This window comes from Trichoderma evansii (genome assembly GCF_050947405.1).
Source record: "Trichoderma evansii strain SZMC 28006 chromosome Unknown GGI43scaffold_1, whole genome shotgun sequence".
NCBI classification, from domain to species: Eukaryota; Fungi; Ascomycota; class Sordariomycetes; order Hypocreales; family Hypocreaceae; genus Trichoderma; species Trichoderma evansii.
The window spans coordinates 1409550-1421568 of record NW_028145205.1 but is presented as its reverse complement, the minus strand read 5'-3'; the positions used below and the strand labels follow the sequence as shown (position 1 = coordinate 1421568).

The 12019-nt window shown below is 51.8% G+C and overlaps 2 protein-coding genes across 2 annotated transcripts; one reads left to right on the top strand and one right to left on the bottom strand.

The window, feature by feature from the left end:
- The first annotated feature begins 2894 nt into the window (after window positions 1–2894).
- On the top strand, window positions 2895–3875 carry GGI43DRAFT_390367 (uncharacterized protein). Its single transcript, XM_083204307.1, has one exon. It carries the CDS (start codon window positions 2902–2904, stop codon window positions 3502–3504), a length of 603 nt encoding a protein of 200 aa, XP_083066101.1. The 5' UTR covers window positions 2895–2901; the 3' UTR covers window positions 3505–3875.
- Window positions 3876–6060: 2185 nt separating this feature from the next.
- On the bottom strand, window positions 6061–11068 carry GGI43DRAFT_13936 (putative ubiquitin-specific protease UBP12). The gene is made up of 4 exons (XM_083199277.1): window positions 10588–11068; window positions 7748–10473; window positions 6937–7678; window positions 6061–6867 (listed from the first exon to the last, which is right to left on the bottom strand). Exons 1-4 carry the CDS (start codon window positions 10826–10828, stop codon window positions 6212–6214), a joined length of 4365 nt encoding a protein of 1454 aa, XP_083066100.1. The 5' UTR covers window positions 10829–11068; the 3' UTR covers window positions 6061–6211.
- Between the last annotated feature and the right edge of the window lie 951 nt (window positions 11069–12019).

Here is a 12019-nt window from a genome sequence, read left to right as displayed (position 1 = left end):
AGCGAATCCTGCTGCTCGACGACGCCATGGCCGGCCGGCGATGTGTTCACTGTGAAGCTGTAATCAGGGCAACGCCCGTGGGAGGGGAGACTGGAGGGGACAGAAGCCGGAGGGAGAGCTTCGATATAAGGTGCCAGGCGGGAGGGAGGAGTTGCATCTGCTCTGGACACATACAGTGCCCCATACATGACCTGCTGGTAGCAGGTACTGCAGCAGATTCCCTACGCTGCACGCTGCATACAGGTACACAGTCTTGTGCCTTAGTGCCATGGAGCACTGGCACCCATACAAGCGCGGCATGCCAGTTGACATCTACGAGGAGCTGGAAGTACCTGCGGCGTGCCTCTACTATCTACTTCATCCTGCGACATTGGATCAATATCGTGGAGACAGGCCAAAGCACGGAGAGCATAGGTCTAAGGTGTCGCAGATAAGCAGCGGCAGAACAGAGACTCGGGGACAGTGCAGCGTGGACTGGAGCAGCGCTCAGCGGGAACCCAACAGACTCGCCACAACGTCAATTGGGCCACTCGAACATGCCGTGCTCATCGCCAATTCATCAGCATCATCGGCATCATCCTCATCCCTACTTTGTACAGCACAAACGATGCCAGCTGGTGACTGAAGCGCACGTACTGTACACGTAGGTGGCCGACCAGGGTAGCTCTCTGCACATAGCTCAGTTCAATTAGCTGTCCGTGTTCAGGTATGAGCACTAGCACAATGCAAAGCGCGCATCCGCGAGCGCTGACTGGTGGTTGCTGTGCCTGTGCGGAGGCCCTGGTGGTGGGTGGGTGCAACGCCTGCAGGTGCAGCGTGTGCCAAACGGCCTGCCACGGACCACTAATGTACGAGCACAGATTGACTCACGCTATGGAACACTGGAAGAAGTCTTCCACGAAGAAAAAGAAGGCTGCAACGAAGGCTTCCAAATTTGTAATGAGGGGTTGGCAGCGCCAGTCCGGCCCACCCGGTGACGAGACGCCCAGCCAACCAGAGCCAGCGGTTTTGGGTGCTGCTGCCAGTAGCAGTGCTATCAATTGCAAGTATCAATGCTATATGCTGTACAGCTATACCAATTGCTGGTAGAGGTTTTGATGAAAATACAGCGGTTGGCAGTAGCCAAGTTCGCTATAAATTAGCAGCAATTAAAAAAAGAAACCCAAAAAAAGAACGCGCCCTCACATGGATTTGAGACCAGAGCAGCAAATTGCGCTCGCACTGTGCCGCCCCATGCACCGCACAGCAAAATAGTAATATTCTCCGTATTCCGTCGCTTCCCTTGCCAGGCCCTGGTCTTGTCTAATAATACTCTACACTGATTGATGCCCTTTTCTAGTGGGTTGTGCCTCTGCAGCTGCTGTCACGGATGCTGCAGGAGGATGCTTGCCAATATTTGTAAGATTATTGCTTGTGGGAACACTTGGAGCTTGCCTGTGGTTCGCCGGGCAGCAGTTTACCCATCCGCATCATCGACGATGCAAGCATGAGGCAGCCATTAGAGAAAGTACAAGTATGTACGTATGAGCGACTACTCCGTACCTACATACTGTAAGGTATCCATACTATTACAAACCTACACGCTCCATAGGTAGGTACCTCTCTGGTGGCGAGACGAGTACGACTGTCACATCTTGATCGCTCCATAGCTCCCGCGTTCCGTGCTAAACAGATCTCGGCCGGCCCGACGATGGCAATATCCAAGTGGGAAAAAGGGAAAGAAAAGCAGCTACTGACACGTACGCTGCTCGTGTCGGTAAAAACGCACTCTGTTCTGAGTCTCTGTTGCAGCTACATCGAGACAGCGCAAAGCTGCAAAGCTCTGGCCCTCTCCGGCTTACAGACAAGACGACACGACGCCGGCTCGGCGCCCAAGCAACGCCTCGAATCCTCATCCCGGGCTCCAGCGGCCCAGCTTGCAGGGCCCGCGCTCCATTCGTCTCGGCTGGGGAATGCCAGGGGGTGGACACGGCTGTTTGCTCTTATATGGCAACAACCAGGGCAAACTTCGAGGGCTGTGGATACTTGCATTCTTTCAGCTCGCAGGGTGGCGCCTAGGACAAGGTTCGACGAAAAAGACTCAAAAAGCAAATAAAATAAAAAGAGGATCATGGCAGAGAAGCATACAGTACAGCTATGTCACAGAGGGCGCTTACCACCGAGAAGAGGGCGAAATAGGAGCAAGAGGATTAAAAATTACGTGCGTCAAAAAGACGCACTACCGTGGCATTTTGCTTGACTCGCGGCCCCAGGAATCAAATAGTGCAAAAATTACTACTACTACTACTACTACTAGAAGCAAATCGGAGTGTGATCGAACGATTCGATGAAGCCCGAGCCAACGGACTTCTCCGTTTGGCATCTATGGAGTCAGCTACAGTACGCGCTCCAGTTGACCTTGGACATTTCCAGCCTCAGCTTTTCACCTTGAGCCGAATCGTGGAGACGAAACGAAACACGCAAGCCTCGCACTGGACCTCCGGCCAACTCGGTCTCGCTTATTTATATTGCTCGCGAAGTTTGTCTGGCTACAAGCATACTGTGCTGTTGGGTTGGCCCAGGCGAATAATTCTGGGTGTCAAATAAAGAGTGAGAGGGACTGCATGTAGAGAATAGGAGCTTCGCGTGTTCCCCCCGCCCTTGACCCCGAACCGGACAGGGGGGAGCTTGCTAGCTGGTTGATGCCAGCACTTTTTATACGAGTGCCTGACAGGCGCAAGCACATCGGATGGTGATCCCCCATGAACATCGTCATTCTCGCACTGCCGGTACTGTCCACGTTGCTTGCTGGGATGAGAGGCTGACGAGCAGGAACTGGAAAGGGGGACGTTGAATACACGGTGCTGGCATTGGCTACAAGAATAAAACCGACTCGCGCTCGGGATGCCGAGGCTGCTGCTGATGCTGATGCTGATGCTGCCGCACTGTCCAGCTCCCGTCCCTGGGTTCCGGACTAGCAGAACATTGATGTCTCCCTTTTTTCCCTTTTGCCCTAGATGCCCACAGAGCTACGTCAGAAGTATGTATGTCGGTCTGCCACAGTGGCGCGCTACACGGACTCAGATCGTTGAGCCGGCACGCCACTCGCAAAGGGCGAGCAACAATCCCCAAATTCTCGGCAAGTGGCCGCCATCTCACTGCCGCCGCCAGCCTCGCCTCATCTCAACGTCGGACGCAGATTTACGGGTGGCCACAGCCCTACTAGTTCGATTTGCACATGCCTTGCTCGGACCTTGTTGTCCTGTTGCGTGTTTGCCTTTGGTTGGGCGGCAGCGCAGCGCACGGCACTGCACGGTGACACCCAACACAGCTGCAGACTGGACTTGGCTTGACATTTTACCCAATAGAACCACCAGCCCAGCCCAATTCAGCCCAGCCCAGCCCGGAGCGTGCCGAAGAATGAACAGACAGGAGGGAATAAGACGCGTACAACTGAACATCGGCCCGCTTTTCACTCTTAGCTTTAGAGTGTCTTATTTTTTTCCTTCCTTTTCTCCTTGTTAGCCCAGTCTTGCTCACGCCTTCTCGCCCTTTTGTTTGCTAGCATGGCGAACTAGATGCTCGTTAGGGCTTCTAGCAGGCTTCTAGAAGTTTTTTTAGCCTCATCTGGGATTCGCAGCTGGCCCAAGCGTTCGCATTTTCATCTTAAGCCCCGACCGCGCCATTCCGGCTTACCAGTGCTAACGCGATTACTGGATGTATTGCTCTAAGCGGAATTAAGCCAAGGATTAACCCTCATCCTTGGTCTAATCCGCGCTGGGCCCACTCTCCTACGCTGCCTGCTATTCCCAATGCTGCCGCTGCTACGACTAGAAGCAGCTATTACTGCCTGTAGCGCAGTACAGAGCACTGCACTGTCTTGTGCTTGTTTGCGGCTTACCACCCTGAGTCCCGGCAGCTCGGAAAGGTTCTCTCTCGTCGCCGTCTGTGTCATGCAGTTGAATCTCTATTTCATCTTCTCCTTCGTATTGTCGCTAGCTGTACCGTATTACTATTCCCATGCATTAGCACAAATCTAAATCCTCAGCCTCTCCGCAACGCAGAGGCCTTGTCCCGATTCGCTGCTCTGTCGCGGGACTACGGAGAAGCCCGATCCCATCGAGCGAGTCGCAGCCTGCCCCAGTTATAATTGCTGCTCAATACTCCATCCAGCGTCTCTGGAGTTATTCCACGGGCCTGTTTTCTGAGCCCATATTCAAGGCAGTAGCAGCAGCGTCTTATCCAGCCGGCTAATCACCATCCGGCCCTGATGTGGCAGGGCTAGCTTCCCTGCTTTTGCTGCGTTGCATCGCAGCACGCATCCCACATCACAATCGCCCTGCATTGCTCGCTTCCCAATACTCCATATGGATAATGCAGTCCAATCCCGTGGTGCCAATTTATCAGCGAATACACGGAATGTGTACCCAGATAATGATTAGAAATAAGTGCTATGTACTGGCTTTTGACTAACTAAACGCCGGCGAATGAACAATTGCCTACACGAGTAAATCCAAAGCCTAAAATAATGGCCAAATAATACTACCTTATCAGGGTTCCAATTTTCTTGTAACAGTCTAGTCCCTCAGCTTGAGACGCAAGCATCGCAAAAAAGGGCGCTCGCTTATCAGCTTTAGCACTAAACCCATCAGACAATTAATCAATCAATCGCCTCGGCATTAACTCCATGCTTTAACATCTCAATCTCAATCTACCCAAGCTAACCCTCTGCCCCCCCCTCTCTTCACCATTCTCTCTTCAGAGCATAGCCCGCTGCCCGCTTTCAAAAGTTCGGCAACATCTCTCTTTGCAATAAAGAAAAAGGGCTCCATATTATGGGAACCTCCTCCATACTGCAACCTGTTTGCCAGAACAAGCATTTTACCCCGTATGGCGCTACAAGGCTCTAGATATTAAAATTTACAACCTAGTAAGCATTTTAGTAGCTCCCCTTTTTTCTTGTCCCCTCCCTCCCTGCCACACTGGGCTTGTTTTTAATCCAAGCCGCCGATCCTTTTTCAGCCCAGGTAGAGAAAAGCCGATCCTTCTCCGAGTGAAGCCAGGTCAAGCGAAAGTGCTGGTTCGCGCACTACGCAGAAGAGAGAAAGACACACAATTGCCCTTCTCAGGCAGTTTGCAAATCCGCTTATCAAGAATTGCCTCCCCCATCTAATTCCAAATGACAGATAACGACGCATATCCGCGCATTCGGTAGTTAAATACGCGCCACTGCTTTTTTCCTAGTTGGGTAAAATTTTTGAATGCAATGAATCGTGCGCCCAGCCTCATAACAAACTCTCTCTTCCGAGTTCCGAGTGTTAGAAGACAGAGAGAAAAATGTTGTAATCTTTCCGATACGTGGTAATCTTACCCTACAATATTTTGCCATGTGCCAGCAGCAAAATAATGTATTGTTGCCGACTTTCCGTTTACTAGCAAAACATCATTAGTCATATCTGTGATTAACACATCATTTTACCTCTTTCATGCAGCTCTCTCAGCCCTTCCACGCCACCACTTTGAAATTCAGACGTATTGTGTACTGTACTGTAGGACCATGTAAGAGCCAAACTCAATGCTTCAATAGTGGCGCCCCGTTCCCCGGATACTCCACGCGAATGACTTGCTTTTGCTTCATCCACCTGTCAAAATCAAAAATCAAAAATAAATCCCTGCTTGTCTCTCGTTCCCCAGATCGCCCAAACAAGCAGCAGCCAGCCATTAGGGCAAAGGCATATGATATATCATTTTTTGTGCCAACGCCCGTGAGAGATGGTAGTATTCTTCGCTCGCCAAAAGCAGTGGGCCCTTTCTCGAATTATAAAGCAGCGTGCAAGCAGTCAGAATTAATGGTGCGCTTGCCATGTGATAATACTATGTATCTGACTATACACTTTGTGCTATTGATCTTCCATTCGAGGACGTCATAATGCATATTCTGTACATGCAATCGTCAATTCATGCGGCTAGTTGCCGTCCCTTCCTGCCTGGTTTCAGACGGGATAATCATCGTCATCTAAAGTTCTATCTACACGTCCAGTGCATGTGTGTGTATGCCCCTTGACCCCCTTCCTTTTTACTCCTCCATCTCATAGTGAATTTCCCAAAGTCATTCGACATGCAAACCGTGATTCATCACATCAAGTGTCTATATATATGTACGTGCCATGGTCGTTGAAATCATATCCGTAGCTCAAGCTGTCTTGGACCAGGCTTTCACTATGCCATCACTTCACTCTTCGCGGGCAGTATTTTCGCCCTCCAAGTGGATTTCGGCGACCTCATCAGAGTCATCGGAATTGGGAGCCCCGGTAGGGACGGTCAAGACGTCCTCATGGGCTCCCGCCGGCGACGGTGCTTCTCCTGCCACATCCCCCTTGATAGAGCTAGCCGATGTCATGTGAGTGTCAGCTTCAAAGAAGTCTCCCGAGCTACCATGCTCGTCGCCAGACGAATTGAATTGTGCGTCATCGCTGGCATAGTCTGCTGCCGTAGACCCTTCAGCTCCACTGCCATCGAGCCTGCTGAAGCTCCAACTCTGTGTCAAATCAAGGGATTTTGGCCCCGCAACCTGGTAGCTGTTTGAACCTTCGTCCTCGATGCTACGAATGGCCTCTTCATATGGCGGTACTTCTCCGTCATGGGTATCAGAAAGGGGCTTGATCGTGGTGTGAGTAACACCGGCCTTTAAAGGCGAGCCACGAACAAAGTTGTCCTCCTCGCTCGAATTACTCCCGTCATCTCCGCTTGTTTCCGAGTTATACTTTTCAAAAATCTGTCCAAACCGCGGGCCACCCAGATGACCGTGAGTTCGGCGACGATAGAAGAGCAGGTATGCTGCGCTTGTCACTACCGACGAGGGGTCAGAAACGGATGAAACCGAAGAATCTAGTTTATTCAAAGTTAGCCTTTTGTTCCATCTCACTTTCATGAGATGCGAGTATTGGTGGTTCTTACCATTGTAGTTGTACCAGCGTCCATCCACAAAGTTCTTCGCATACGCGGTGTAGTGGCCTCCACCCAACCCTCCGTAGTGGTCGTCGACAGCAATCAAGTCGTAAATCTCTTCTTTTCCATCCTCTTTTTGAATGACCCTTGAGGTGAGATCTAACCCTTCGATAGGGAAATCGACTAACACGTCCAGCTTGTCTCGTCGCCATCCAGAGCTGCTAAAGCGCTTGAGATGTGCAATCAAATAGTCTGGTGTCTTCCACAAGTCAAACTTCTTGCTTGCTCTGCGGTGCTCCTTGCATCGCGGGCAGTACCACATGTCTTGCTCTGACAAGACTTCGGCTCTCTCGAATTCATCGAGACACTCTTCCAAGGTGATACCTCGGGACCGGCGAGTTTGTCGTTTCCTCTGACTAATCTTAAGAGCAGGGTCGTTGATAGTCTCCAGGTCAGCGAATGTCTTGGCTCCCTGTGCCTCGTGCTGCTTCTTTCCAGTGTAGCCAAATACAGTTTCCCAAGCCTCCTCACTCCAGTCCACTACGAGACCCTCGTGAAGTCGGATTAATGGGCCACCATCAGCAACTGCTGGAGGTGTCGGCTCAGACTCGACAGCTGGTGAGCGGTTTGCCAGCTTGCCACCACGCATCTGCTTGTCACGACGCTTGTTGCCCTTTTTGTTATACGCCTTGTGGTTCTTAAACTTCTTACGGCCGCCCTTCTGAGGAGCTCTATTAACCGCAGATCGAGCCTGCTGCTGTTTATCAAGAGTCAGCTAAAAACAATCATTTGGCGAATTAACATAAAGAAAAGAACTTACTCGGGCACCAGGAGGCGCATCATCTTCGCTGGATTCATCCATCATACGTGTCTGTGGGGACTCTGGCTGTGGGCTCTCGTCCTCGTTACTGCTGTCCTCGTTACCAGAGGCCGTGCTGTTCCAGCTCTCAGGGCTTGGTTCATCCTCTTCCTTGGTTGGCGGTTCTGGGATACGATCCGTAAGTCTTGGAAGCGTTTTGTGATTATCAACAACTCCCCAGCCGGTGGGCACTGGACCATCAGTTTGGCTGGCAAAGTAGCTCAGCTCAAACAGACCTTGCAGCTCAGGGTCGAGGAACTCTCCAGGCTGGATAAACTTGGGGCGTTGGGCATTAAAACGGCGGAGAAGCTGGGGCTGATGAGGCAGAGGTAGCTCGGGAGGAGGCATGGTACTGGTACTGCTGCGAGCATCCTTCATGGCTACGTCAACCATATCGTCCTCTCCCTCAACAGATTTGGCAACAACCTTACTGTCCCCAGATGAGTCGGCATCAGAAGCATTAGTTATGACCATGTCTGACTCCGTGTTTTCCGGGCTTTCAGGCTCCTGTTGCTGGGTAAGAGCGAATTTTGACCAGGTGGAAAAGGTTGATACCTTTTCCAACACTTTACGCTTGATATCGTCGTAGTTCGACGCCTCTTCCCTCGTCAAAGTGATGAAGTGTGGAGGAGAGGTACCCTCAGGCCCTCTGCCTGTGATGTATGGTCGTCGGTGGAAAACAGGGACTACCATCGTCTCATACCTCGGATCGCTGTTCCACTCATCGACGGTCTCAGGCGGAGTGTCGTCCAGGTCCAACATGGAACGAGGCTTCTTCTGAACGCCCTTTGCAGGCCAATTGGTAGGCACAGCCTCCAACTCGTGGAATGCCGCAATATCGGATGCTCCAATCTCTTCAGAGATGTCGCCGCTGTTATCATAAATTTTGAAGAAGCGATCCTTGAATTCTTCAGCGCCCATGATGCGATTTGCCGGTACGCCTGTGCGAATTGACAAGAATAGCTTGAGAGACTCGATGGAGCTATGCTTGGGCAGCTCAATCTCAAACATGACAGGGACGTCGTTGAGGGGAAAGAACTTGACCGTCTTGGACCACATATTCTCGACAGGCAAGGGCAGTGTCAGGTTGTTGAAAGGGTCGAAAGTGATGCTGATCTTACCGCACTCTGGGCACTTGAGAGTTGACTTGTACATGCCTGTGAACAGATCCGCGATAATAGAATCATCTCGCTTTCTGGTAATGTCCCAAACCTTATCTGCCATCTCCTTGATTGCCTCGGGGTTGTTAATCATGTCATCTGTAGAATCTGGCTTTTCGATATAAGGCTTCTTCTTGATGCGGCTGAGGTCTTCTTGAAGGGCATCAAGAAGGAAGCCAAGGAATTCCTGTGAGTCTTGCTGACCCCAGCCAGCAAAGGTGCTGCGGCAGCGGCCAACGGTGTTCTTGAAATCCCGAGGGCTTACAGATCCTCTGCCCTCATCATAAATCTCTCTTAGCAGCCCGTTGTACGCCATAGCCACTTTTCCGTTGTAGCCAAGGGGGTTGGATTTGTTGAGTTCAGTTGCGTACGCCTCTGTAAGGAAATACTTTGTCAACTCCTCCACACTACGCACACACTGCAACGCTGAGTTCATGTAGCAAGTGTTTCCGAGGTTATGCAAGCCCACAGCGCCCAAGCTCCGGCCATTCTTCTTCTTCTGCATCCTGCCGCGAGTGGCAGGCCCATCTGAAGAGCTAGGGCTGCTTCTATTGCTAAATGCCTTGGATAATGCGGTATTGTTGGTTCGCGTGGGCATTGCCTTGTCAAGGATTGACCGGCTTGTACAGATGCTCACCCAGACCCCCTTGTCGACTAGCTCATCAACAATCAGGGCCTGATCAGTCACCAACTCAAAAAACTGGATAGGAGAGGAGCCATTGTAGTTAGGATTTATGGTTTGATCTTCAAGTGTGGCCAACCGTCTGGCGTCCCTGGCGGCAGCAAAGGCCGCTACGTCAACGAGTAAGTGTGACCAAGGGGAGTTTTCATCTCCATTCGCATCTTGGTTGCGGCCAGGGGAATCAGGCGGTGTTGTCAGGGCAGGTTGAGGCTGGGCATTGTTTGTGCTAAGCTGCTCTGTATTTACCACCCATAGCCGAATCTTGCGGTCAATCGGGACACCAGCAAGCTTCTTTATATCCTTGATGAAAGTCTGGGCATGATACTTGCGACTTCTGGCGATAGTAAGAGGAGGCGGATTATCTGCTTTGAGAGACGACTCAATGGGCAGCGGACTGAGTTCAGACCAGACGCGATGAATTCGGAAAATTGGAGGATGGAGCTCAAATACGACCTCAGAGTCAGATTGCGTATCGGCAGCAGTTTTGATAGCCGTCCGGACAATAGGCTTTTGCCCCTGTTCGAGGCCATACCATTCCACAACCAATTTCCATGCGTCTTCGGGAAAGAGCTCGAATGATTGCTGATCAAGTCCGGGCTTGAGGCGGATAAAGTCTTCATGGCCCGGCTCTTCGAGGACTTCTTCGATGATGTCTGAGTTGTCGATTGGACCCAATGATGCTTCGGTCGTATCTGTCTTGCCTGAACGTAAGGATAATGCTTTGTCCACCCATGTGCGCGATACAAGGTAGGCTTTGTCGCCCTCCTCTGGCAGCGTATCTGCCGCGGCTTTGAGAAGCGTTTCGATTATCTTGACTTGTTCTGTAAGAGAGGGAGGGGGAGTAGCTATTAGAAAAAAGAAAAGTCGTGTATTAGCAATCTTGCAACCAGATTTTACTTTTCCTTGACTCTCATCTTTGGAATGCTTCCATTCTCTTTCTCTCTATGAAAAGGACTTACACTGAGCAGGAGAATCGGTGCCGTTGGTTGACGGCTTGGGATCTGGGATTTCAACGATGTCGACGCTCATAGCGCGGGGCAGTTCCGCCGAGGGGACGGATGACGATGTCATCTCTACGTCCTCGGCACTGCCGTTGGCAGCATCGCCGTTCTTATTTGTAGTAGTTTCGGGATCCATGCTGGATGCTCGTCGCTTCAGTGGGGATGATGAACGTTGAGGCAGATCAGCATCGCCATTCATAATGGCCCTCCTGGAGATGAGGAAGGGTGACTGGCTCCTGGCGTAGGTTCGCACAGAGCCTGCGTCGTCTCCTCCTCTTTCACTCTCGACAGACGGATCGGGGCAGTTGGACGTGCCGGGAGACGAGGCAACGGACGAGGCGTAGTCGGCAGACACGAGGGATGAGCTGAGCTGGGCCTGGGCCTGGAGCCGCGGGGGGACGCTGGATGCTGGGATGGAGCCGGCACGGACGTACTGCGGCGCTTCAAGCCCGGAGGCTATGGGCGTAGCGGAAAAGGAGAGGGCGGCGTCGTCGTCGGGCTCGCACGAGGGGATGGCGGTGTCTGGCGATGGTGAGTGGGCGTCAAGATCGATCGTCAAGGGACGGGCAAGCTTTCTCTTCTTTGAGGAAGACGTCTTGATAGTGAGCTGCCCGGGCAGCTCTGGGGAGAACGGGGGGAGAGTCGAGTCGAAGAGGGAGGCGATGGGGAAGGCCTTGCATCTAGACACTCGCCGTTCGAGGGGTTGATAGAATCAGCCAGTAGACAAAAGAACGGCCAGGGCACCGGACATCGGGGCAGTGGAGGCGGGCGTTTGTTTCGTGGGTTGGCGGTGTTTTGACGGCTGTGTGGGTCTCGCTGTCAGCTATTTCTGGACAGTACAAAGTCAAGCAGGGGCAAAAAAAAAAAAAGACGTCACGGCCACATGCAGCAGCGCTAGTAAAACACAGCACTGTGTTGTAGGTGGTGAGAAGGGCAGCTGGAGCAGAGCCCAGCGTCAGCCAGCAGATGCGAATGACTCCGCGTAGATCCATGGCACGGCATGAGCTGGGCGTGGCTTCTGACCACTGGACTGGGCATAGTGCAGTGCAGTGTGTCTTGTGCCTGACACCTGCCTGGGAGTGTGTGGTGGTGTGTGTGATCTATACCTCGTACCTGAACCTGGAGTAGCAGCTGGGGAAAATAACACGGCGGTCGAGATACCCGCAGCCAAGACGGTACGTGGCCTGCTTATATGGCCTGCTCGTGCCTGCAGGTTCTGCTGCTAAGCTGTTCCAGCTAGGGAAACAAAATAAAAAACAAAAAAAGGGAAGACCAGAGAAAAGAGAAAAAGAAGTGAATAACGGGAAGAAAAAAAAAAGTAAACCAAAGCAAAAGAGGGACAGCAAGATCAGCCTAGGGCCCCGTTTTGTACGTAACTAAACAGCGAATC